General features: G+C 31.9%; 3 protein-coding genes, 1 long non-coding RNA gene and 1 other non-coding gene across 9 annotated transcripts; 2 read left to right on the top strand and 3 right to left on the bottom strand.

The window, feature by feature from the left end:
• The first annotated feature begins 23 nt into the window (after positions 1-23).
• TRNAQ-CUG (transfer RNA glutamine (anticodon CUG)) lies at positions 24-95 on the top strand. Its single transcript has one exon. It is a non-coding gene; the product is annotated as a tRNA-Gln (tRNA).
• A 2,669-nt stretch (positions 96-2,764) lies between these two features.
• On the top strand, positions 2,765-3,933 carry LOC108335795 (protein RADIALIS-like 1). The gene has a single exon (XM_017571951.2). It carries the CDS (start codon positions 3,238-3,240, stop codon positions 3,517-3,519), a length of 282 nt encoding a protein of 93 aa, XP_017427440.1. The 5' UTR covers positions 2,765-3,237; the 3' UTR covers positions 3,520-3,933.
• Positions 3,934-4,581: 648 nt separating this feature from the next.
• LOC108335398 (uncharacterized) lies at positions 4,582-8,552 on the bottom strand. 5 transcript variants are annotated; one of them, XR_008245677.1, is made up of 5 exons: positions 8,414-8,538; positions 7,585-8,225; positions 5,961-6,127; positions 5,139-5,336; positions 4,582-5,044 (listed from the first exon to the last, which is right to left on the bottom strand). It is a non-coding gene; the product is annotated as an uncharacterized LOC108335398 (long non-coding RNA). The 5 variants fall into 5 exon arrangements; XR_008245676.1 differs by lacking the exon at positions 8,414-8,538 and having other exon boundaries at positions 5,961-6,049; positions 7,585-8,394; XR_008245675.1 differs by lacking the exon at positions 8,414-8,538 and having other exon boundaries at positions 7,585-8,394.
• A 1,079-nt stretch (positions 8,553-9,631) lies between these two features.
• Positions 9,632-11,633, bottom strand: LOC108335247 (ADP-ribosylation factor-like protein 2). The gene is made up of 5 exons (XM_017571226.2): positions 11,437-11,633; positions 11,239-11,349; positions 10,972-11,134; positions 10,376-10,456; positions 9,632-10,062 (listed from the first exon to the last, which is right to left on the bottom strand). Exons 1-5 carry the CDS (start codon positions 11,499-11,501, stop codon positions 9,925-9,927), a joined length of 558 nt encoding a protein of 185 aa, XP_017426715.1. The 5' UTR covers positions 11,502-11,633; the 3' UTR covers positions 9,632-9,924.
• Positions 11,634-16,028: 4,395 nt separating this feature from the next.
• Positions 16,029-25,857, bottom strand: LOC108336120 (uncharacterized). The gene is made up of 26 exons (XM_017572465.2): positions 25,595-25,857; positions 25,350-25,511; positions 25,049-25,214; positions 24,850-24,966; positions 24,626-24,756; positions 24,376-24,526; positions 23,767-23,834; positions 23,146-23,244; positions 22,931-23,046; positions 21,540-21,714; positions 21,334-21,444; positions 21,163-21,241; positions 20,885-21,028; positions 20,678-20,791; positions 20,328-20,449; positions 20,163-20,245; positions 19,958-20,082; positions 19,653-19,773; positions 19,437-19,574; positions 18,321-18,417; positions 18,113-18,238; positions 17,702-17,794; positions 17,498-17,603; positions 17,010-17,152; positions 16,844-16,933; positions 16,029-16,756 (listed from the first exon to the last, which is right to left on the bottom strand). The coding sequence occupies exons 1-26, from the start codon at positions 25,751-25,753 to the stop codon at positions 16,628-16,630; spliced, it is 3,165 nt and encodes a 1,054-aa protein (XP_017427954.1). The 5' UTR covers positions 25,754-25,857; the 3' UTR covers positions 16,029-16,627.
• Positions 25,858-26,652: the final 795 nt, after the last annotated feature.

Raw genomic sequence — 26,652 nt, forward strand, 5'->3', positions numbered from 1 at the left:
AGAGCTGTATAAAGATATCAGCAGGTCCCATAGTCTAGTGGTTAGGACATTGGACTCTGAATCCAGTAGCCCGAGTTCAAATCTCGGTGGGACCTAAATTTCTTTTTTCCCAAACAGTTGACTTTTATCTATGTTATTAATAACTTCCAATTTCTTATTGCTATTATTTATTAATAAAATACATACTCAAGATATTTGATAAACACAAATAAAAAATTAATATTATATCAAATTTATAAAATAAATTATTTCTTCTACTTCTCATTATAAGTTATATTCTAAAAGAAATTGATTATCATTTTATAAAATATTTTATAATTATTCTAAAGCATTAATTTTTTTTCTTCATCTACTCTTACTAATCTTGTGGGTATTTTTAACTAATAAATTATAAGAAGATAATTTTAAAAATGGTTAATAATAAAGATAAATTTGGTGGTACACTGCCAATATTATTTTGGAAGTTCAGCAAAATGAAACAAATTAATTATTGCCTATGAAAATATCATACATAAGTTTCACTTATGATAAACAATAACCTCATTAAATGAGTGAGTACTACTGAGTAATTACTAAATTGATATAATTTCGACTAATGGATTTATAATTTTTTTATAAGTGATAGAAAAATTATTAAAAAAATATACAAATTGTACTAAAGATAATATATATATATATATATATATATATATATATATATATATATATATATATATATATATATATATATTGACTTAAAATTTAATCATATTAAAATTCAATAACACTTAAAATTTAATCATATTAAAATACATATTGACTTACATAAAACAAAAAAATTAACTAATAACAATTTTAGCACCCTATATGTAACTTATGAAATTTTATCAATTTAAACTCAAACAAATACTTTTAACTCGCATAAGAAAGAATAATATTTCTACAAAGCTAAACTATTCACAAACATGAATGTTATTGTTAAAATAAAGTGTAAGAGAAATGTATACATTCACCTACATGCTAATATACTTTATAGATGCATATTTTATTATTAGTTAAACTTTATTACAAATTATAAAAAAACTTATTAAACAAGAAGAAAACTCATAAAATATATAGTTTATATCGACAAATTTTTACTAATAATAAAAATACCTTAAAAATATATCATCAACATTTTTTAAATTAGAAAAGAACTCGTTTAGGGTTTTGCCCTTTTTTTTTGAAGTAGAAAGGGTTATTTGAAACAAACAAATTTATAAATCAATAGCAAACTTTCACATTTTAAAAGTGTATCTTTAATTTTAGTTTAATTTAAAACAACTTAGTTTAATTTAAAACAACTTATGAAGTCAATCCATTGTTTATAATTTATTTTTCAAGCTAAAATCACTTTAAATATTGGGTTAAATATGTTTTTGTTCCCTTAATTTTCAGTGAAAATTGGAATTAGTCCCTCTTCAAAACTTTGACCTAATTTAGTCCTCAAACTTTAGAAACATGTGAATTTAGTCCTTTTAACTAAATTTTGTTAGCTTTATTTGATGTTTCAAGTGCGTTTTATGATAGCATTTGAGTTGTTTACATTGTTTGACACATTTTTGTTTCAATGTTAACTGATCAATGCGTTTGAAACATCAAATAAAGTTAACAAAATTTGGTTAAAATGACTAAATTCAAACATTTCTAAAGTTTGAGGACTAAATTAGTCCAAAATTTTGAAGAGAGACTAATTCTAATTTTCAGTCAAAGTTAAGGGATTAAAAACATATTTAACCCTTAAATATTTTCCATATTCAAAATACAGACACCAAACTTAAAATAAATATACAAGAATTGGTAAGAGATTTACGTGGAATATAAAATATTTTTTCAATTTTATTGTGGAATATAAAAGATTTTTTAAATTTTATTATCGCTATTCTTAGAAGAAGCATAAAGAGACGTGTGTCCTCCCACAGGAAGATGTAGCATGTGGAATTTATAATATTAAATTGTGATGAAGGAAGGTTGTGGTACCTAATACATTTATTAAGAACATTTATAAAATATAAATGCAATGTACTATGTGGAGTACTGTTACGTAATCCATGTGTTGCTGCTTTTGGGTCCTATCTTTTCTCTTCATTCCAAAACAAATTGCTGGAAAGACTAACGTCTATTTATCACTAACATCTAAATTTCTTTCTTTAGTTAATTCTTTTTATAAAAATATATATTTCTAGAAGTGCATTGCGATGATCTAAAGTTCTTAGAAGTAAAATAAAAAACCTTAATTACCGTTATATTCCAAGCCAGACGAAGAGACCGTGAATTCTGATATCACTGTTGGATTTATTAAAGAGGAGGTTCACCGTAAAAATACAAACACTAATAACACTACTTTCTACTCAAAACCTTAAGATAAAGAATTAACGAGTTTTTCATCTTTATATAATGTTTTACTTTTTCATTTAACATGAGACTTTGACTTATATTTGAATTTTTAATTGACGTTGTAATATATGACAATGATATAATAATTAAAATGGGAGTGACGAGTGTGATTGATAGAAAAATAAACATTGAAATTCCCTTGAAGAGTGATATCATTTGAGAAAAAGATATTTGAGTAATGAAGTAAAAAATACAACGAGACAATAGGTTTTCTTTTGATAAAGATAACACTATCATAATAGGGTTTGCATAACAACTAAAATAGCTTCTATCATCTGCCATTACTTGAACTAAAATTCGAACAATGCATATAAGTTCACTATGTTTATCTCTTTAAATTATTGTCTAGTTTTTGAAATATCACATGTACTAAACCAGTAGAACAAACATGGAATACTGGGTCCAAAATCCTTATTTAACTTTCAGCCGTTCAGGACAAACACTACAATACTTGAAAAGGAAACAACTGATTAATCTTCAGGACTTAATCCTTTCATTAATCTTCCCGCTGCAAAATGATCATATTATATAAACACAGTATTAATAGCTCGTACTTTTGTTTGACCTCTCAAAACTTTCCATATATAGTTTAAAAGACGCACCAATTACTAGTTTTGCAGTGTCATTTCTTGAATCGAGTGTCCTCTTATAATATTCACTTCAACAACTTCCTACTTCATTGTGTTTCCCACCAGTCTTCTACAGTTCCATCCATTGTTTTCTCACTCATTTACGCCCCCTTTTGCAGTCAAAGATTCTTCCTAATTTAGTGACTAGTTGTCCAAAGGATTTTCACTTTCTTCACTTCTGATTTTTGTAGCCATGACATCAAAAACACTTTCTTCTCCAAACACCAGTCTAAGATGGACACCCCAGAAGAACAAACTGTTTGAAAATGCCTTGGCAATATATGATAAGGACACCCCTGACCGTTGGAACAACATAGCTATGTTTGTTGGAGAAACAGAAGCTGAAGTCAAGAGGCAATATGAGATGCTCCTTGAGGACATAAAAAGCATTGAGTCAGGCAAAGTTCCCCTCCCTGCTTACAGGAGAAATGCTGGATGTACCAAAGTAAGCATCAGCAATGCAGAGCAAAGGTAACATATGTTGTTCCCTCGTTAGCATTATTGTGGAAACAAATTTATGATTCCACCAAAAGTAGAGTTGTTCCTCTCTCTCGATGTATGAAACTATCAGTTTCCAATAAGTATGACTTCACTGATTTATGTTATACCACAGTTTTCAAATCACGACTCCCCTAAAGGAAAGTGATCAATGGCTATTATCTACTACCTGACTAGTATGGCCTGATGTTGATCCTCATATCCCATGAGAATAATATTTTTTACAATAATTATTGACTACAAAATGCAGGACAATTAGGAAAAGTTGTTTGCCTACCCCCACCACAAAAACTGTGCGAACGAGTGATGCATTTAGTTTGAATGCGAATAATACCAGTCAATTCACTCTCTTAGTCTCATGCATATCGTTAGAGATATAGATCAATTTCAAGATAACTCTTTTGGTAAATATTTGTAGAAGAATAGAAGACAATTAGTTTATATACAAATTAAAATCAATTTTGAAGAAACTAAATAAGATACTTTTATGAATTAAGTCTTTAACTTCCAAAAAAATTAGTTCATTTGACCTCTTTAGCTTCTTTTTCATATAAATGTCTAATTTGGTATTGAAATTTTGTAAAACGAAGATAATAATATTCGTAGGTACTAGTTTATAAATTCATAATGAAACTCTAGAAAGATAGTGCGACAGAGTCTTCACCCCTTATATATACTTTTAACTGGATTAAGTACCTGACCTTAAGAGGGACGGGGAAGTGGAGGATCACAAGATAATAAATCCACTGTAGTACGCTAATTGAACTTTTTTGACAAAAATTATGTACAGGCTGAGGGATTTAAAACTATGAAGAATGGACACCATTTTTCGGGAAGTCATTTTAATTTTAGCATTGCTCTTCATTACCTCTGTTTTCTCCTTAGAACTGGGTGCTGTAAATTTCTTCCATGCTTAGCATTCACCATGATACCTCTTTTTATATAAGAACAGATGAAAGGCCTTGCTGCAACTTCTTATTTTGGAAATTGAGCATTAATAGTTAACTAATCCTATGAGGACTAAAGCAGGTGCGGAATATCAAATAAACAAGAGAATTTAATGTTGACTTCAATATGCTCAGTACAGAGTTATAAATTCTACAATCACATGCAACAATAAAGCAAGCTCCTACACAACTATATTGGCTATGATTAGAAAATAAAATATATTTTTTTCAATAAACTAAATTTAAATCATATTTTAGATAAATTAATATAAGAAAGCTTCTACAATTTATCTATTGTATGTGGGTTTAAGTAGTTAAAAAATGACCAGACGACTTGGCAGTGAAACATAGAGAATCACATCACATATATATTATTCGTGTATCAAGCAAAAGCATGCATTGTATAAGGCCACGGATGTCTTATAAACTCTTATCACTCTACTGATGATGAGTCAAGAAAGCCTTCTAGTTTTTTGTAGATGACTGGAGGGTTACAGAGTCTCCTTCATTTGTGCTGCGGCCATTTTTCCCAAAAAAGTTTGATGCATCTAATATCTGTTTCAAACAAATTATAATTTATCACTTACCACAAAGCAGACATCACAAAAAAAGACCTTATAAGATGCATAAATCTTCAGTAGAAATTAACCTTTTGAATTGTATTTCTCAAGCACGTTTTGTGTTCGTCTGCGGAAGCATGCATAAACTCATGAAAGTGATTTCTTAAATTGGACACGAAGCTTCCATTGCGAGACTTCTTTCTTTGGCAAAATGAAAATCTTGGTGCTGATTTGACTGGTTGTTGCTCATCAGTCTGCTTGTTGTTGGAATCCATTCTAGCCAGCACCTACCATCATTATGTATCTTGCTTTAAAACTGATATTCAAAGGAACTCACTTCCTTTAAATTTCCTTTAAATTTTATATAACTCAACAGCTAATACATGCTTGTTCTGAAGATTAATTATAAAGCTTGACCATTATGAGAAAATTATAACAAAAATTACTGAAAGAGGTAAAGTTCATTACAATAAAATGATTTGATAGATAAATGTTGAAGTTTGGAGCTAAATTTGTTTGTGTGTACATATTCATGCACCCCATACACTCCTTCCTAAAATTAAAATTTACATCTGAATTTGATGGGATACAATTTAAATAACATTGACAAAGATTAAAGTTAGGTAATGCAGAAGCAGATAGAGACAGCTGTAAAAAAAGTTTACTGCGACGTAATTTGTGACTACTCACGGAGATATTGCACTAAGCCCATCAAACATCTACCAAACATTCATAAGAAGAAAAAAAGTAACTATTGGAATCGCTGGTTGGTTGCAAGGAGCATCTAATTAAAACAAGAGATGAGCATAAGTTTATATACACATAAGATACCTCTATTGATAAAAAAACCTTTGAGAGTGATACCAAAAGTAAATCCAGGAGAGTTTGGCTCAGAACAGACAATATCTTACCAATGTGAAGATTTGTGTGTGTTGTCCCTCCCTACAATTGGTATCAGAGCCGATGGTTCAGGTTTGAAGACCAAAGGTAAGATGAAGCCCTGACAGGTGACCAGATATATCATGGGAGGTAGCAAGAGATAAAAAAATACTTCACCTCTAGGCCTCTAACGAGTTTTCTGCTATGGATAAAGGGTTTGAGACTGACGGTTAGGGCTGGGCAAAAATAACTGATCTGTACTGTACTATAGTTAACTATACTATATTATACTTAAACAAACTGATCCACTTTTACTAAAAGTTCAGTATACTATTTTATGGTTTAGTTTTTAAAAACCGAACTTATAACAGTTTCGGTTCAGTTAAATGTGAGAACTGTATCTACTCTTTTCTTTTCTCTACTCTTTTCTTTTCTCTAGTTCCAGTTCAATTGCTCCGTCTTGCTAAGAAAACGTTAATATTAATAAAAGAAATCGTTCAAATAAAAAATTAATAATGAATTTTTTAAGACAAAATCTTTTTATCACAAATTTTTATATTTTTTTATGAATAAACATATATTACTTTTTAAATAATATTATTTTAAGTAATAAAAGTAAAATATATTTTTTTAAATTTAATTTTATTAAATGATTAAGTAATATAAATCATAAAAAAAAGACTATATAAAAAAATAATACTTTAAATATATTATATTATTTAACATATTATTAAATATGTAAAAATATGTTAAAAAAACTTTTAATGATATTAAAATGTGTATAAACGCACACTAAAATAACTATTTATTTTAAAAATCAATTTATTTTAAAATAAATATCAATATTATTATTTTTAAATGATAGTATTTTACATACTAAAACTAAAATATATTTTTTAACGTTAAATTTAATTAAATGAATATATAATGAAATATCATAAAAAAATAGTAATGTAGCAAAAATAATTAATATTATAGAAATATTATATTATAATAATTAATAAATATTAGTTTAATTTTCACATAATAAAATATAAATAATAAATAATTGATTAATAAAAAAAATTTAAGAAAGAACAAAATAAATATAAATAAAAAATTATTTTAAAATAAAATAAGTAGATAAAAAGATAAAATAAATTATATATACATATAAAACAAAAAAATATAAATAAAAAATTAAAAAAATAAATATAAAAGTAAAATAATATTCATGACAAAATAAATATAAATAAAAAAATAAAAAATAAAATAAAATAAATAAATAATAAATAAAATAATTTCCATACACATATAATAATAAAAGAAATATAAATAAAATAGAAAATAATAATATCAAATAATTAAAAAATTAATTTGTAAAACACTTTTGAATAAAATAAAATAAATATTAAAATAAATTTCAATTAAAAAGAACGTGTATTGTTATACTATTCAGTTTAAAAACTAGTACAATTCAGTTTAAAAACTAGTACAATTTAGTTTAAAATTAGTATAGTTAGCCGTTTAGTTTAAAATTAGTAGTATAGTTAATAATTTAGTTTAGTTTATATTGTAGTTTAGTGCAATTTAGTATAGTTCAGTTTGATAAAACAACAAATTAGTTTTTAATGCAGTACAGATTTTAGTAGTACAGTGCAATTCAGTTGTATTTACCTCAGCTGGAGAGACGTTACGACCAATCAATGTTCGGCAGACGCCGTAGTAGATGAGAGTGAGGCCATGTTATCATCATGGAGAGTCTGTTACCAGACTGGGCCGTGGGCTGCATCACGTGTCCTGACCAGCTGCGTCCAACCCCCAAAGCCATCTTCCAGGATCCTCTAGAGTATAATCGATTTTATCAGCTGAGAGTTCATCATTGGTTTCCCCTAATGTCTTACATTGATTTGAGACGGCTCAACCCTAAAGAAGATGAGTTCACAGTGTCAACTCAGTATGGCACAATCTCTCTGGGCCCTTATGACCAGATAATTCTGAGGGTGTTGGGCTATTACTATTCCACTATGCCTTTCATTGGGTTCTCTCTGGCTGCATTCCAGTTTCTGCACGGTATCATTTTGTTGAAGCAAGGGAATAGGAAGTTCTTTGGATAGACAAGCTGGCTCCGCTCCTAATTAGCCGGGATGCCTATATTGTAACAGATGTATAATGTTGGCTCTGAGGGGAAAGAGTCGATGGTTGCCCTATTCAGGTGTGCTCCATTCAGGTGGGCCATTATTTGAAGATAGGAAAAGTAGCACTTGGCCTATTCCTAGGCTGGTGATGCATAATCTGTTGAAAAATTTCTATACAAACTAACAAGAAATCCTCAAGAATCAGCCGAACTGATAACAAGCAAATCAGAGATTATGCTTGCATATGACTCACGAGATGAACCGATTGCTAGGTTTGAGTTCACCCTAATATTATAGCTTAAAAAAATAGACCAAAAAACAGAGAGTTCTGACCCAGTTAACAGCAAAAAATACCAAAGACAACTTACTTTGCTTTTGCGCGAAGGAAAACGAAGAGCAATGAACGATGGGTGAAACAATAGAAATGGTCTCGTTTCGGGAAAAACACCAACCGCATCACATTCGAGATTTCCGGTGAGTTCAAGACTGTACGGCGCCTTCTTAATTAACAGCCAAAAGCCCACTATTTCTATTTGCTATATTTTTCAAAATCTAGTAAAATATTTTTTTTTCAAATATCGATAATTATATGTAAAGGAATCACTTTTTTATGTATACATTTTTTATAATTTTATTCTTTAATTTTTTTATTTTAAATTAAAATAATTACATTTCTATTTCTATCTTTTAAATAACTGTTAATTTAAATTTAATTATTATTTAAATTAAAACAATTATTGTACTATTTTATCTTGTAAATTATAAATTATTTAAATCCAGTTAATTTTTTAAAATTAAATTAATTATCTACACTAAAAAAGAAACATGCATTTCCCCTAGTGATATATAAAATCAATATACTCAGTTGATATTAGAAATAAGCATTAAATATATATGTATTTTTTTTAAAGCTAGTCCATTTTCTTTAAAAAACAATTTAGTTCTCAAACTTTTAAGAGTATACGTATTTAATCTTCTCATCTTTGTATTTACGATTTTAACTATGAAAAATGCCATTAAATGTTCAATTTAAGTATTGAAAAGAATAATTATATATATGTAAATTTAATTTTTTTTCAATAAACTCTGGATATTAAAATAGTTACTAAATATTAAATTTCAGTATTTAAAAAATTAAAAGACACATTTTTCCAAAGTTGTAGATGAGTTCATCAAGTATATATAAAGATAAAAAAACAAGTTTAAAAAAAGTTGTGAAAACTATACTTCCCTAAAATTAATCGATGCAGTTTAAAACTTCCCCGAAGTGTAAAAATACACTGTCCCTTGTGACCATTACAATCAGAAAATATATTTTTAATATAAAGTTGCATCTCTGATTTAGCCCTTCAAAAAAGAAATGCTAGCTCTTTCCTTGCATACCTAATAAACCCAGTACTGCTGTTGAGGGAGAGTGTGAAGCTCATCAGCAAATCAAGCAAGTTTAACATTAAAACAACTTTTTTTAAAACCTAGCTCCTCAACTTGAATAGTTGTCACAAAAAAGAAACATAGAACGAACTAACTAGTTCAATCCGCCACCTACATGCTTAAAATATCCACAGGTGCTCCTTTTGCACGTGTGGTTCTGTTAAATGAATTTAATTTGATTAAAAATACGTCCCTCATAAACTTCTCCAAGTGTTCAAAATCAAGTCTTCCCAATTCTCACATGTGCATGCAGGTATGTTACCTCCAAGTAATCCAGTATCTTGCTGCTTCAAAATCCAATATCAATTTTACAGACACTAACCCATCCCCTCCTAAGAAAAACATCAGTGAGGCAGTGAATCCATAATCTCTTCCAAAGAATAAATATTGGGTTTGAGAATTCTCTTGTAAGTTGGACAAATTTCAAGGAAGATGGCATAAACAAGCATCAATCAAGCATATAGATTCTAGAGGCAATATCCTGGACCAGCCAATCAAATCCCTCGAGCAGACCCTCACCAGTGTATGCGCTACAGCCAACTATCTGCCAATGCCGAGATTTATCCATGGCTTCCAAGTTCAGCACCTACATGATTAGTTCATATTAGAAACATTCGTAACTTAAGTTACTTGTCGGCGGTTTCGGGGTCTTACGATATGAAAAGTTAAAAAATTTCTCTCTAACATTTAGTTCCTGTGTTTCCTGAAAATATATAAAATTCAACTTTTGCTAATAATTACAGATACACCAAATAAACCTATTCCTTGACCACTTCAAGTAAACCAGAATCGTCAATTCCTAAAATCAGTTTGTTGAATCTGCTAGGCTGCTTTATATACAGAAATTCAGGAAATTGTACCCAGTTTAAGGAAGAAACACCATATAAAATTAAGCTCACCTTAGCTATTTCTTCAGGTGTAAGGGCACCTTTTATGTCCTGTTTATTTGCTAATATCAGTAAAGATGCTCCAGACAGCCTCTGTTGGATGAACAATAAAAGCATTGTCAACACCGATACTCAATAAACACCCACATGAGTAAAAAAGATAAAAGATTAATCGTGTAATCTTTCCAAATTGGTAAACACCAAGCTACAACAACAGTTTACTTTCTTGATAGAACTAACAACAACAAATCCTTATCCAACCAGATGAGGTCGACAACAAGAATCACATAACTCCGTTCGGTTCAATTAAAGACCATGTGAAGGCAAGAGCTTATGGTGATGGGTTTGGCACTACTACTACAAATAATCCATTGGGGTGGTAAAAACATTGAACCAAGACCAAAAATCTCAAACATTTACTCAATGCAAAGTATTAACTTCAGACAATATTAGCTCAAAACACCAATAGAAGTATAGAACTTTATGTCAACCAAATAAATAAAGAGTCCAAAAGCATGAATGCATAATATATCTTTAATCATCAATACCAACAATACATGTATAAAACTTGTTTGTCAATAAGTAAGAAATTTTTGGATTGAACAAACCTCTTCCTTGAGAAGGTTATCCAACTCCAACTTGCAATCATCCAACCTTCTCAGATCTGAACTGTCAACCACCCAAACCAACCCATCTGTTTGCTCAAAGTAATTTCTCCAGTAAGATCTTATTGTTTTCTGCCCCCCAACATCCCATATATTTAGGGTGTACCTACCAATTTCAATTGGAATCATAAAATGAAAGCAAAAAATTTGAAGCTACACAGATAAAGAACCTATTATAATGCGATTGAGCGGTGAAAAGGTGAACAGTACTTTTGGTAAGCAATGGTTTTGATGTTGAAGCCAAGCGTGGGACTGATGACGCTAGTGTCCTCTCCGTTTATCTTCAAAACTATTGTAGTTTTCCCCGAATTGTCCAATCCACTGTATAAAAAGTGAATCCAGATTTTGATCGAAACGTGTTATTGACAAGGAAAATAAAAAGAAATTGGAATTGAAGGAATAACTTACACCATCAAAATTCGCATTTCCTTCTCTTTCCGCTTGATTTTTCTAATGATGCTCAGAAGACCCATTTGGCTCCCAAACACTTCCACTCAACTTCGAACCAAAAATGCGTTTCTTGATCTCTATTTAATTTGACAAGCTAATAAATATTCCACGTCAGAATGCTTCTTGTATTCTGTTTCTTTTTCATTGTCAAAATGATAATGCTTTAGGCCAAATTTGAAAAATGATTTATAGCAAGATGCTCTAAAAAAATCACATTTTTTTACTTATCATACACACATCTCCCACTATAAAGCAATATATAGTATAGATAAGATACAAAACACAGCCACGAGCTCAAATAAATATATTGGCGTAAAAGTAAATGATAAATACCTTTCTATTTTATTGAGAAAATACCCTGTAAATTGTTAATCAATTAATTTAAAAATATTAATTATTAGTGCTCATTATTTTTGGTTGGAAGAGGAAGTTAGTGATCGTTATTTATTCATATGATAAATCACGGCTTTTAATCAAAACAATAAGTATAGTAATAAAATTTAATTGATAATTTGAAGTATGTTTTTTTTCTCTTTGTAAAATTGTATTTCTAAATATAACTTACCCAAATACACAGTTTTTTTTTATTTCAGTATTTTTCAAAGTAAATTACATGATTAGGGTGCTTTCACAAAAACTTTGACTTTGTCACGACTGTTGATTTTTTTATTTTTTTAATGAATTGACAAGAGTGTATATGATATGGCTTTGGTGATTCCTTTTAAATTTATTTTTATGAAATCTTTTTTATAAGTATGACTTTTAATTTTGATTATTATTTAAAATTTTCAAAATTGAACATGAATTTTAAAAAAATAATAATTAGGTATAAGTAATTATACATTAAAAATAATTGGAATATTTGTAAGGGCCTATAAATAAAAAGGGGCTATTGGGCCCTAGTTGGGGGCAGTCAGGCCCAGACTAAGGGAACCTGACCTTAGCAAGGGTTTTTTTCCCAAACTCAGATTCTTCAATCTGCTTTTTCTCTTTCTCTCTCTAAACTCAGTTCCATTTCCCTATTCTTGCTCTGACTTCTCTCTACCTTTCCACCACTTTCCACCGTTGGAATTTCAAATAGGTGGTGTGCTTTCACTCACGGAGTTGAGAGCTTCCCATTCATCCGATTAAAATTCTGATTTAAACGGGTAAGTCGATTTTTCCATTTTCTTGAATCTAGCGCATGCAACTTTACTGGTTGCATGCAACTGGGTAATAATTCCTTTTGATTCCCTGTCGGTTCTAGCTCTAAGAGCTGTTTTCATAACCATTTAGGTGGTTGTAGAGCATTGTTGGGTTCTCACTGTGAGGGGCACGACTAGGGCACTCTAGTTGAATATATTGTTTGACTTCCAGGTAAGGGGAGCTAGTTATGTTTTGTTTGAACTGTATGGTGTGTATGCTTGATAATTTGTGATTTATTACTGTTCGAATTATATTCTGTGGTGAGCATGTTGATTTGTATTGGTGAATATGTGAAATTTGTGTGACCATGGTATACTGATGATTATTGGACTTGGATGAGTTGGTTGGCTGTAAGTGAGTTTGGTGGAGAGGTTTGGGAATGAGAATTTTATAATAACGTAAAAAGGAATAATAATTAACTGTACGGGTACTATTTTAGCTTACTGTAAAGGGAAGTGAAATAGGGAAATTGGGAAATTGGAGTCTAAAACACCTTAGGACAGTTTGGATGACTTAGATAAATAACTTGGGACTTGTTGAGAGTACTGTGTTGGTAGGATAGAAGAATCTTAAAAACCTGAGTTGGCATATCCCTAATCATAGAGCAGCCCTGGCCTGGTCCAATCAGTTGTGACTAGTCATATGTGCTGGCGTCGAAGGTGAGACTGATGCGTTCAGACATCTGATTCTTCTCCGATGACCAATTGGGTTAGGATGATGTGGTTGAGGTAGAAATCATGTGTTAGTTTTGTTAGAGGAGTAAGAGGTTGAGAGAGTATTGTGTTTGGTCCTTTGAGAGGAACAGAGGTAGGGAGTTTCAGCATAGGTGGTCTTGAGTGTAATTGGACAGTGAGGCTAGCTTGTATGAGTCAATTAGAACAGGTTAGGATCATAAAAATGAGTAAAGCAATGTTCAAAATGGTAGAATCAAAATTGGGTCCCTGGATTAATGAACTGAGAAATTAAGTTGAAAATTTAAATAGTAATCACTTTAGAATGATGTTAAGAACGTTTATAATCATCTAGACAAGCTTAAATAGGTGTGACACAAGAATTAGGAGGATTAGAAGTTGGGGAAAATAACTAAAATTGGTGAAGGATGGGTGAGTTGCATAATTATACAGAATCTGCGTCATGCAGATTATGCAGACTCGCTATGCGAGCTGTCTCGTATAGCGAGATCCTGTAGAGGGTGCTTACTGTCTTGGAAATTCGCTGTACGACCTGGTGCGCTGTGCGAATTTCCATAGGGTGTTGCTCACTGTTTATCAATTCGCCATGGCGAATCTTGTCGCTATGCGACTGGTGGTGGTCTGGGATCACTGCCCATTTAATTCGAAGGGCGAGTAGGGCACATAACGAGAGCTCTGGGGAGGTTGGTCTCTGTTTGGGTTCTTGCATAGCGACCTGGGTGCGCTATGCGAGAGGTTTGGGGTATGATGCATGTTGCAACTTAATCCGCTATGCGAATTAAGGTGTGCTATGCGAGAGGATCCTATCTCGCCTTGTGGATAGTATGCGCTATGCGAGAAGTTCTGATGAACAGTAGATTAATATATTCTTGTTGTATGATTGGTTAAGTGGTGGTTACATTGGTGGTGAAATATCTGTAGAAACATATTATATTGTATGAGAACCTTCAACATGTGATGTATGGTTAAAGAAAAAGGATATGTGGTTAAGAGTATGGTGGATTGACGTAATTCCATGATTTTCAAGGAGAAGACTCATGGTGGTGCAGTAGTGTTTAGAATGATCTATAGGGAAACTCAATCTTGGGGGTTATCCTGACGCTCCAATGGTCTTTCGTTCTCAAGTAGAGAGGATTGAACCATGTGGTGAGGAGTAGCAGGAGGTCTTAGTCTTGGGGGGCTTCCAGTATACCTCAAGGCCCGGAACAGGCTAACCTCGTGAGTGTGGTAGGATGGGGAACCCAAGTTTCATAAGCCACCACGAGTGCATAACCCGCCATAGCTCGGTAGTCATTCTAAGTCCGGACGAGTCAAGTCTAGTTTATAACATGTTCTTGGTATGATTTAACTTGCTTGGCTTAAAGTATTTATTTGATGAATTGTTTGCTCTAATATAGTATGCTTGTTTGAAAAACTAGCTCACCCTTGCATTGTATGTGTTGCATGTGTTTGTTTTCTTTTGCAATGATCATCCAATTGGATGTGAGCAGACGAAGAAGAGATGTCTGTGGAGCAAGCGCTGGAAGAGGGTGATGCAGCAGCTTAGTTTATTTAGAATCTTGATGAGTATAAATATTCGGATGAAACTTTCCAGTGGTTCTCTATGTTTGAGAGACCGAATCTGATCTTATTTTGGATGACTGTAACTCATATAGTCTGTTATATGCCTCTAACTGCTTTCCAATATTATAACTGAATGACATCTTTATTATATATGCATGTCGTATATTTTGAGGATGTAACAATATTAGATAGTCAATAATATATAAAAACAACTTTAATTTATTCAGATAATTAAAATTTGCCCAATCTTGCTACTACATATTAAACAATAAAAGTAGAGGATATATTTGGAAGCACGACAGCATTTTTTTTCTGTGAAATTATAATGTGATTAAAATAGGTATTTTCTTAAAAAGGGATCCGTATTTGTTTTTTAAAAAATTACAAAATGATGGTTTTACCATTTCTTCTTAACAACAAAATATAGAACTAGAGTCTAGTCTTTGAAACAATAAGAATTTGGACATAGATAACAATTTAACAACTTTAAATAATAATAAAATATTAAATTAAGTTACTTTGAAGGATTATTATACTTTGACACTTACTGTATTTCATATTTCTATTCAATAATCATAAATATTATTTCTATTCAATAATCATAAATATTATTTCTATTCCCACTCAAAATTTGACCCAATCTTCGTCCAAAATCCGCTAACTTAAAGTGCCACGCCTAGACTTTATTTTCATAAAAAAAAGCACGTTATTGAGTTGTGTTGGACTAAAATTTAAGTTTAACAAAACTAAAACAAGAATTCAGGATTTAAACATTAAAATTTGAAGTAAAATAAAACTTATTGAAAACAAAGCTGCTAATACTTTAAATCTAAAAAAAAATTCAAATTTTCAGAAGAAAAACGGCTAGCAAACTTTTTCAACTAGCAACATGCAAAGACAGAACCAGAGTAATTTTTTAGCCTGGTAATAAATTAACCTCTGAATTTTCCACCCTCACATCGTCCCATAATATGTCATCCCAAGCATTTTACAGACTACAGGAAAACCAAAATGCAGATAAAAGAAAACAAATTTACAAAATTAATCTTAGTGTCTATAATTCATTTTTAATGTTTAGTGTATATAGCTAATATTATTAGGGATATAAAATGAAAAATCAATCAGCATTACATTTAAAAACTAAATTAACACTTATTTTCAAACTTACGGCAACTTCAAAAATGAGGTACGGCAACATGCCACTACATCCCAGAAATATATGAAAATAATCGGTTCAAAAAATTAATGTACACAAGAATTCCCTAGAGACGCTTGTCTGAAATTTCCAGCTCAAAACACCATTGCTGCATTGCAATAATTAATCCGGCTATGCATGGACAAATTTATCTTCACGTCTTGTATGTATGTCGGGAATTAAGACATTCGATTGAAATATATCCTCTATGTATTATGCCATATTGTCCGCTTGCTTCTTTACCAAGAATTAGGAAATCTTACCTCACTACTGTTCGGCTTGCCCAAGTTGTGGAGGTGGAAGGGAATAATGTACAATGAAGATTAAACATAGATATCAATCTACAGCAACTCCTTTTCCCTCAATAAAGTGGTACTCTTTTGCTCTACAACATTGATCCTGCAATTGACTGATTCCTCCATTCTAACTAATGCAAATTTTCTATCGATATAATTAGCTAGTTACCGAGCAAAATTCTTTCAATATACATATTGATAAGATGACCAAATTAATACTAATCCCTGAGCCTTGGGGGCTTAAGAAAGTATACACTCCTCACAAATCCTTTCCCAATTTCCCCCACTGCTTTTAACACCTTCAAAGGATTATATTCTTCATCAACCACTTCCACGTGCTTTCGCTTCTTTAGAGAAAGAAAAAAATGGTGATCAGAAGATCGATTTGTTGAGATTTGTGAAGAATTCATAACATATAAATGCAAATTTTATACCTTGGAAGAATATGATTCCCCCCATGTTAGGCCAATAATATCGCCTCCCAGATAATCATGCCATACTTGGAATGAGGCTGAGAACTCATGCTGCAAGTGATAAATGATATGTATCTAATTAGCGAAGAGGACATATTCAACATAAAATCACTTTCACTGTACTTGCCTTTAAATCTCTGATAAAGCACTTTGATGGATCAAAATCCACCAGCAACTTATTTTTAAGTTCATCTGGCCTGCCCTTCAAATCTTTAGGCAACAAAAAGGGTTGAAAACACTTGCTGGCTTGTCCTTCTGCAACATGTATTCCTGCCAACATAGCAAGTGAGAATACCATTTGATTAAGCATAACTTGTGAAAGGGAAACGAATAATGTATAAATGTTAAAAGATCAAGCTATCAATAATTACTATTCTTTAACATACTAATTTCTTAGTCTAATGAGTTTGAACCCATGCCATCCTGCATTATAAATGTATCTTTCATGCATAGTACAACATTTTATGTGATTTCATCACACTTGACCACGCAGAAAAAATGTTGTAACAATCTTGCTACAATTATAACTACCAAACAATTACATAACCCGAAACCCTTCACCATCAAATCATATAAGAATTGTTTAACAAGTAAACTACCAGCCACTGATTGTACCATGATTAACTTCTGAAGGGAAGAGAAGCCTTTGGGGATACGGGAGATTGTCCTTGTGGAGAAGAATTACTGCATCATAATTGTTTAAAGGAGTCCTGAAAAGGCACTGCAGCAAAAATGAAAAAACTCAATAACTCCGAAAATATACTCTTCTACAACAAAAAGTTAAAATGAGAAAATAACTTAAAAATTTGCTCCACTCACCTCCCATCGGTATGGACCAAACTCTTCTTGAAATGTGAGTTTTGTCAGCAAATTGGCACTGCTTCGGGCATATGCAACTAACCTTCTCAGTTCCTGGTAAAATCACAAATATTGATGCATAGTCACAAGGCAATCACCGCGGAATAAGCTAACAAACGCTTGAAACAGACGCAACAGAATCCTTAGAGTAAAGTGTTAAAATGCAGTCATGAAGTTTAAAACATCAACAGATCATAATACTTATGTGTGGAAAACTGAACAATATAGTAAACTGTGACAATTTCCTATACATTCTAAACCCACGCTATAGTTTATTTTGTAGAGCATTATTCCATGAATTATAGTGAGGAATGAAATCAAGAAACCTCAGCGCCTCAAGCTCAATTAATTCCAATTTGAAGAGCAACTAACCATTCCACTAGGTGATAATCCAGTCCAAGCCTCAGATTCTTTATCGTAAACTGTAGCTAAGAACATTGCTTGTCCTACACTTTGTCCGCTCTCACCCTGACTTTTTCTTCTTACCAAAAAGTTGTCCTGAAAATCCATGATGAAAAATATTTTCAGAGACTAACATTATCACGATTTACCTAATCATGTACTCAGACACACAACTTACATTTATTTCTTTCTCGTCACTTTGGCTCAAGTCATTATTTATGTCAACAACCAATGGAGAGAAAGCCCAATCATAGTTTGAGAGTAATCGCAGGAACCTGTCAAAAAAATCAATAAGCATAAGATCGTATTATAATATATTTTAGTAATTTTCTCGTATGTGAATGCCAAGTCCCGAGAATTTGCTAGAAACCCAAAAATAACTAACGTCTGTGTCAGAAGGAATAGAAAGGTGCCCAATTTAGAGGATCATGACTAAGGGAGAGAAAAAGTAACAAATGAAGTGGTAGAAATGTTGGAGAATAATGTGTACGATCTGTTTGTGGATGGAAACGGCATATGACCTCTGCAAGAGTGTTGAAGTTGTACTTTAGTCGCTGCAGTTCTTTTTTATGCTAAAATACGTTAGGTTTTCAATTTTTAAAGTTGTTTGACTGTTTCAATAAATTTAGGAGTAGGTCCAGAGTTTTAGGAAGTTGTTAAACATGGAATCATGTCCCATGTGTAGTTCCTATTTCTTGTTTTTCAATTTAAGTTTGAGTTGTATTTAAAGTCTTCACCAATTCAATAAAAGATAGACTTCATACAGCAATTTATTTGCTTTACTTCCTACGTAACTCATTCCTTCATTTCTTTTAAAACTCCAACAAAGAGACTAGGCTGGAGATTCCAGAGAAGGTATAATGAATTTCAACCTTCTGTGCAGTCATCTCTTTGGTACCCATTATTTGGACATCCTAACATCATATACCCAGTTCACAAATCCCTTAACAAGCCAATTGATACATTGTCTGCAGTAATGTATTCTACAGAGAATATAGGTTTAAAGGAGAAATGACTACGGCTTAGTAGACACTCAATGTCTCTGGACAAAATTGGAAGGTTTTGATCTATCATCTTAGACACGAAGGTAGTCCTTTTAAAAGGAAAAAGATCATTAAAGGAGAAAATCATTCAAGAGAAGATTAATATGGTCCTTAACAGTTTAATCAAAGAGATGAGTGCGAGACTGAGTAAGTAATGCAATGTTGAAGCAATCACTGATTAAGTAGTAGTCATTTCATCCTGTCAAAATTAATTGGTTGATAAGATGACTAACAATGACTAGGAAACTCACCTCAAAAACCCAGTGATCCGTGAACAGGGAACATCAAATGGCAAAGGATTAAGAAAAAGATATGCAACCAATAGTTCGACAGCCTCTTCTACCAAGCAAGCTGAAAATAGATGTGAAGCAGCCCATCGTTTTGCAAGTCTAGACAAATGAAAGGTATACATCAGCTTCAGATTATAAATGTAACATAGCTTGACAAAGAAATTTGCAAATTTTCACCTAGCTACTGGTCCAAATATTGGATAACGACTTTGTAATCCATTGATCATATTAGCATGTTGACTACGGATAAAAAGGTCCTTGTCAATGGAAGAAACTTGCTTAGCCGGAACATCCCCAACTGCATATTAAAATGTTTTGATAAGTTAAATTGAGAAGTGGCCTTTCCAATTAAATCATAATCATATACAAAGGGGAAGTACATACCCAATTAAATCATAATCATATACAATGGTATGATAAGTTAAATTGACAAGTGGCTTTTCCAATTAAATCGTAATCATATACAAAGTGGAAGTACATACCTTCCTTTTTTAGCAAGCTAAGGCCTCTCTCATGCAAAATTTTTAGACGGAAAGCATATCCTGACATTAGTACGTCCACATTATCCTCAGTGGCAGTGCATGTCATCCCCCACTTCTTTTGAAGACTGCCATAAAAATATTATCACATCTTAATAAATATCAAAAAGAATAAGATCCTGAAATGAATAAAGGATCTACACCCTACCTCAATCCAATTTGAAAAAGGAAGCTAGATTTTGTTTTTTCAATTGCAATTTCATCCATTGGCCAGTTCCCAGAACCTTCCAGCTGTAAAGGACAAAAGAATTTTCTTTTCAATTATTTGTAAAAACACCAGGACACTGAGCACAACTGGTGCGTTAAGCCATACCTGAATCAGAACTTCCAGTGCTTGAATGCATGATGGAACAAACTTATTCAATCTCAGAGATTCAATTTTTTCATTAGCCAGAAGATGAGGTTCCGGAGGGAACACTGATGTATACCTAAAAGCTGAAAATGACAATAAGCATAGAACATTAGTTGAGCTCAAGCTTAAATGAGATTCAACATTGACTTGAACATCCTTATAATTGCAGTTTTTTCCAGGTTTTAATTAACAATGAAAACATACACCAACAAGTATTGACACAGATGACTTCAAAAAATTGTACAAGAAAATATGTAGGGATCCTATACTTGAATGAATAAATAAAATATCTGTCTAGGATGGTAAAATACCAGAGTCTAAAGGCAGTACACTGGACACCTTCAATGGAAGGTCTTCAATAAGACGCAAGCGCTTTGATAAAACATCAAATGCCCCAAGCAAACTACCAGCGTATGATATAGGATCTGTAGGTGAATCATTTCAAAAGCATCACAGCAGTTAACAAGCCAAGCATATGATATGAGACCAGAAAAGAAAGAATTCACAAAGATCATTACCTCCAGCACTGTGAATCAAAGAGAAATCAAGTTGATCCACAACAACTACAATATCTTCCATGGACAGAGAAAGATGTCGACTAAGTACATGCTCCGCTATTCTTTTCAAAATAAGATATCTAGCCCATTGCTCACTTTCCCATACTGTGAAATGTTATAGGGCAAAAGCCACTACCATGTCAGTAGTTGTCAAGATATTTATCTAAGCTAACAATATGAGAAAGTTGTGATGCTCAGAAAATTAAAAAAAAAACGAATCGTAGGAATAAATGACTCACCTGTGCTTTCTGCAATTCTACCATCTTTAAATCTTCGAAGCTCTGCTTTCTCTCCCCAAAACTTTTGAAATTCAAGAGCCTGCTTCAAATAATGGGTGAGCACTGTAATACATGCAGCAACCCAATGTGAAAGCAAAAAGATAAAAGGGATATAAGGAGATGAATATATACCTCTTCTTTACTTTCAGCATTTGGGCCGATATCAACCATCCTATATGCTTTCTCCAAAGTACTCACTGAAATTCCAATGAATAAGGGCTCTTTATCAAATACCGACAAGCCCTGACGTAGTGAATTCAGTTAGAAATAGAACACAAGAGAAAAAGCACGAAAACACATTTTAAATGGGATACTGAAATTCATGCTTGGAATCATACATCGTCCACACTCCACTGGCATTGTGTATTTCTCCATGTAACTTGAATGGCTCTTGCTCTATCATTTAACCCTTTAGATAAAATACCATGTATTTTATCCTCGTATGCTCTCCAGCACTCATCGTCCAAACAAAATCCCAGTGCAAATACCTCCTTCTTTCCCTTAAAATTTATTCTACAAGATCAAAAAGAAGTAATATAAACTTATAGTACTTCTAACATGAAGCAAGCCATAATGAAATTTACTCAAAGAACAGAGTATCCATTCATAAAATAAAGTGTTTGAATAGACAAGCATCTATAACCCAAAGAAAAGCAAAGGCAGAGGAGAAAAAGGTTAACGAGTCTCCAACGTGTTATAAGGTAGTAAGGATAAGCACAAGCATCAAAATAAGTGCTAAAAGGCTGTTTATTTACATCATTGTGATTAATATATTTTCACATTCCATATCCATGTTCATATGGACAACATTCCATATCAAAATAAGTGCTAAAACCTTATAAACAGATTACACTTACATTTGGTTTAAAGTACCAGATACCACATTTAAAATTCTGCAAAGCAACTATTGCTCCAATTTAAACCCATTTATAACTCTCAATTCAAATACCAAGCATATCCACCTATATCTTCTTGATCTATGAAGCCTTAATATTTAGTACAACACATACATGACAATTTTTTAAAATTAAGGATTCAATACATTTTAGCTATGGTGATAAAATAAATATAAAAAATGTACATATCCAAAATATTAAAAAATCCAATAATTAAAAACAATCTTTTATCACAATATAACATTTATTATAAATCAAAAATATAACCCTATAAAACCAACTTGTAAATTGAAAGGTGAGGTGTGGTATGTGTATATCATGGTGAGTGACCTTTTAATAAATCAAGGATACACTTTGATACCATCTTACAAAGTGCAGACTTAACTTATAAATATATTTTACATATTTAGTTATTTATGTATTGTAAATCTTGCTAAATAAACAATACATTAACTTTTTAATCAACATTTAGACACCCTTTGGAAAGACAATTATAGTTTTTTAATCAGCAGTTATACTTAAAAACATAAAAGATAAAAATAATCCTATTAAATAAAGGAGTATAAAAATAAAGCACAATCATAAAAGCCCATTTGGATAGAATATAAAACTATTCTTATAATAAAATTATTGGACAAATATTTTTCATTGTATATTTATTATGTAGTCCGGTAGTATTAGGATCATTGGGTTTAAAATTCATGAACCCGTTGACCCAATCCAACCCACAAATTTGGATTAGGTTGGGCAAGTTCACCACTCAACCCTCTACCTACCAAAGAGGCAAAGCTGCCAATCACTGTTAAGACAAACTAGTATTGAATAAACGTTACCTCATACAATAGTCATACTTAACAGCATAGTCAATCTTGGTCATAAAAACTTCGTCAAATCCACCATCTCTACACTTTTCTAAGCACCTAAGTGTCATAGCAGCCTCTTCTTGAAGCTGAATACAGAAGAAGATCCAAAAACAAATACATAGTCAAATTGAGAACTACAATGTTTATAATATTGAAAAAACAAGTAGGTGTACTTTTCAAAGTACCCGAGTAAAACCAATCCTGGACATTCGGAAAGCTAGATTGAATCCTCCAGATGGATGACATATGAGAATTGGAAATGACTCTCTAAGTTGAATCTTTTGCTGCAAATAGGAGTAGTGAACAAAACATATTACATTGGAAAAGAAACCTCCAGTAAACAATGTAATTCATATAACATGTTGTGCGAGAACCGTTGCAATGTGTTACCAAGACAACAATGAAGGACTAACAATGAATGGAAACGTATCCCAAAATGAAAAGAAAAAGACAGAATTTACCAATAAAGTTCTTAATAAATGGAGCGAATAAATTTGCCATTCATTCAGGATTAAAACTAAAGTCTAAGCAATTGAAAACATAACAAAGCTGCTTTGGGTCAAAAGCATTACGCTAAATTACCACACTACGATTTGTTTAAAAATTGAAAAAGTAAATAGTAGCTTTTTGTTCAGTTTTTTCAAAGTGCTTTAAAAATAATAATTCGGCCAAATTAGGTTTAACAAACAACCATTAAAACAAAACAAAAAGAATAAAGAATAAATAAACATGAAATCAAATGATACATAAAATAGAATTACAATAAGTAAAAATAGTTAAAGAAAAAACCAAGCAAAGATCCAGACCTCCTTCGTAATATGGATCTGGCCTTCCTTTGGAAAGTATAACCCTCGGTTCCACGACTCTGAGGTTGCTGCAAAACCACTAGCATTAATAAATACCTATCTATTGTGCCAATACATATTGAAGCCCCATTCCCAGTCGATGCCTACTTTAAAGTTAGTAGCCAATTGCCTACATGTTCACTAAGAAACTGAAAAGTACATTTTTTGTGGGTAATTCCTTTGGATGGAAAATAAAGGAATAGAATTTGATGATAGAACTCAGAAGCCAAAATATACAGGAGAAAAATAATGATAATGCATTGAGAAAACATAAAAGAAAACTCAAACAAGTAACAGTTTTGTTTTCATAACACTAAAAAAAGTAAACGATTTTAGACTCTTAGAAGAGAACTAAACAATGTTTTCCATAGCATTTCATCAAAACACGGATCTGTATCACAAACACGGTATATTACACGGGACTTAATTAGTGTAAGTATATACGCATTGACAACCATAACCACCAACATGAGTAGCTTAACTCTCATAACATACCAATCTTAGCACACTAACATGACAAAGAGAGCTGAACAAAATGAACTGAGATGCAAGGAGAGACTGCACGCATACCAATGAAGTTCAAGGTGACGCGGATTATTTCAGTAGCCTTCATTGAATTGCTAATATGCTGCTTAGAAGCAAGGTATGCCAGTATGACAGAAATCAAAAACCCATTCAGGCAATCATGAACATATACTGAACTTCTTTGCCGGGCCCAAACCTAAATCAATGAGGACAAGCAATCAATTCATCGTTCCACTGTGCAATTTTATTCATTGAATCCCAGACATAAACACCCAAAAACAATCAAATATCAAACCTTAAGCAGGATTAAAGCCTCCCTTAGTTCCTTCCATCCAACAAAATACTTGTTCACGAATTCAGCATCCTCTATAAACATGTCTTCCAGAATACTAGAATTGTACTTCGGTGTAGCCTGAAGATCAATCCCTTCAAGATATCAACAATCAATCATCAAAAACTCTGTCAAAAGAAGACACCACAATCTTGGAGAAATAGAATAAAGGTATAGTGAAAACAGACCATTACTCAGGTTATGAATGTTGTTGCGCTTCAGGTTCAACTTCGCTACGCTAAATATAGCCTTCGCGGACGGAATAATTCTTACAAAAAAACCAGGAACTTCAACAAGCTTCGCAGCTGCAATTATTTTCATGGTTAGAATAACCAACATCATTTCAGAGGCATTAGATTAAATTCTGGGCGGACACGTAATGCAAACCTGGATATACAATGAGCAAGGGTTTTCTGGCTTCATTGTGCATAGTGGACCATTCAACCCTATCAATAGATGAAGACCTCTCCAAATACTTCTTTATCAAACATAAATACAAACACCTCTTGGCATAGTATCTGTAATTTAAATAATCCTTCTCATGGAAGCATTCCTAACAAAAAAATGAAAACAATTGAAAACAGTTATCAAAGTCGAAACACACATCTCGCATTGGCAAATTAAATAAAACATTAATTAATTAATATATAAATTTGGTTATCGCTGTTCTTTTTTCAGATTATTGTACCTTTGGTAACCTGATAATAAGATCAGCATTAACTTCAGGCCTCGCAATACTCTGTGTGGAGTAACTCCCACCAGTCTTGATTAACTCTGGCTTCTTAAACTTAAACTCGACCTTATCGGCGCCAATGTCCGCAACAAACCGCGATGCTAAATCTGCAGTTACCTGCCAATTCACGCGCATTCAGAAGTTTCAGTGCTGAATGCATCGAAAATCATAGCAGAGAGAAAGACGAATAGAATAATAACCTTGAAATCGTTGGGGATTTTGTCTATGGAGGCTTTGATGGCGGAAACGGTATTGTCAACGAGCTTACTGAACTGAGGAGAGTAATCTACGTTGACCTCTTTCAATAGCTCAGACACCTTTAACTCCGTTGATTCCATGGCCATAGTGTCGGCCTCCATGGTCGTGAGTGTTTGTGGAAACGCGGCAGAATGACTAACGGCTTGTTTGGGTTTAGGGTTTATGGAAGAGTGGAGGGACTTAACGTGTTAAGGGGCAAAACTTTCAAAATATTGCGAGTGGGTGGATTAATTTTGGGGTTACTGTGTTAGATAAATAATCCGAAATAATTTAGATTGTATTTTCTTTTTTTATCTTTTAGAAAAAATAATTGTTTGAATATTTTCTATTTGAGAGGACGAATTGTTTATTTTAAATACTTCAATTAATTTTAATCTCACTAACTTCGTAAACCTACAATTTGATTCTTATAGAAAATTTAGTCCAGATTTTACTTTTCAAAATTAAAAAATTTTGATTTAATATCAATATATAATTTAGTTAATTGATACAAATCTGTAAATATTATTTATATTAATTATTTGTCTAAGTAAAAAACTAATAAAATATGTTTTAAAATTAGTTTTGGTGCATATTATTTTAAGAAATACATTAATACTTTTTAATAATATGTTTATTATGGATTAAAGGATTTAATATTAAATATCAGAAGATCAAATTTTCAATTAAGATTGTATAAAAAATTGTGTATTCAATAAATTATATCACTATAGGGAGTTAAGCCTTCTAAAAATAATCTATTCCAGGTCGGGTTTTTTACTAAAAGATTGGATTTTCTCCTTTTGCCTTTCTAGTTTTTACTAAAAACTGTTTAAATTTAAATTAGTGAATAAAAGTCAACAAAATAATTATGAATAAAATATTTATAATAATCAAGTTACATTAATATGAATATATTATGTTATTTACATGCCATAAATCTTGTCTGTTTAGATTTGATAAGAGATTTGAGAGAGTAAATAGATAAATTTAAAGATATAGCGAAAGAATTATGGTGATA

The sequence above is a fragment of the Vigna angularis genome, chromosome 10, assembly GCF_016808095.1.
Source record: "Vigna angularis cultivar LongXiaoDou No.4 chromosome 10, ASM1680809v1, whole genome shotgun sequence".
NCBI lineage: Eukaryota > Viridiplantae > Streptophyta > Magnoliopsida > Fabales > Fabaceae > Vigna > Vigna angularis.

Coding starts and splice junctions, on each gene's coding strand:
- LOC108336120 (XM_017572465.2), bottom strand. CDS start 25,753: ATGGAGGCCGACACTATGGCCATGGAATCAACGGAGTTAAAGGTGTCT. Junction 18,239..18,320: donor GTGACGAGAAAGAAATAAAT/GTAAGTTGTGTG, acceptor ATGGATTTTCAG/GACAACTTTTTGGTAAGAAG. Junction 16,757..16,843: donor GGGAATCATATTCTTCCAAG/GTATAAAATTTG, acceptor CTTTCTCTAAAG/AAGCGAAAGCACGTGGAAGT.
- LOC108335247 (XM_017571226.2), bottom strand. CDS start 11,501: ATGGGTCTTCTGAGCATCATTAGAAAAATCAAGCGGAAAGAGAAGGAA. Junction 11,135..11,238: donor AAAACCATTGCTTACCAAAA/GTACTGTTCACC, acceptor TGAAATTGGTAG/GTACACCCTAAATATATGGG. Junction 10,457..10,971: donor ATAACCTTCTCAAGGAAGAG/GTTTGTTCAATC, acceptor TTCATCCAACAG/AGGCTGTCTGGAGCATCTTT.
- LOC108335795 (XM_017571951.2), top strand. CDS start 3,238: ATGACATCAAAAACACTTTCTTCTCCAAACACCAGTCTAAGATGGACA.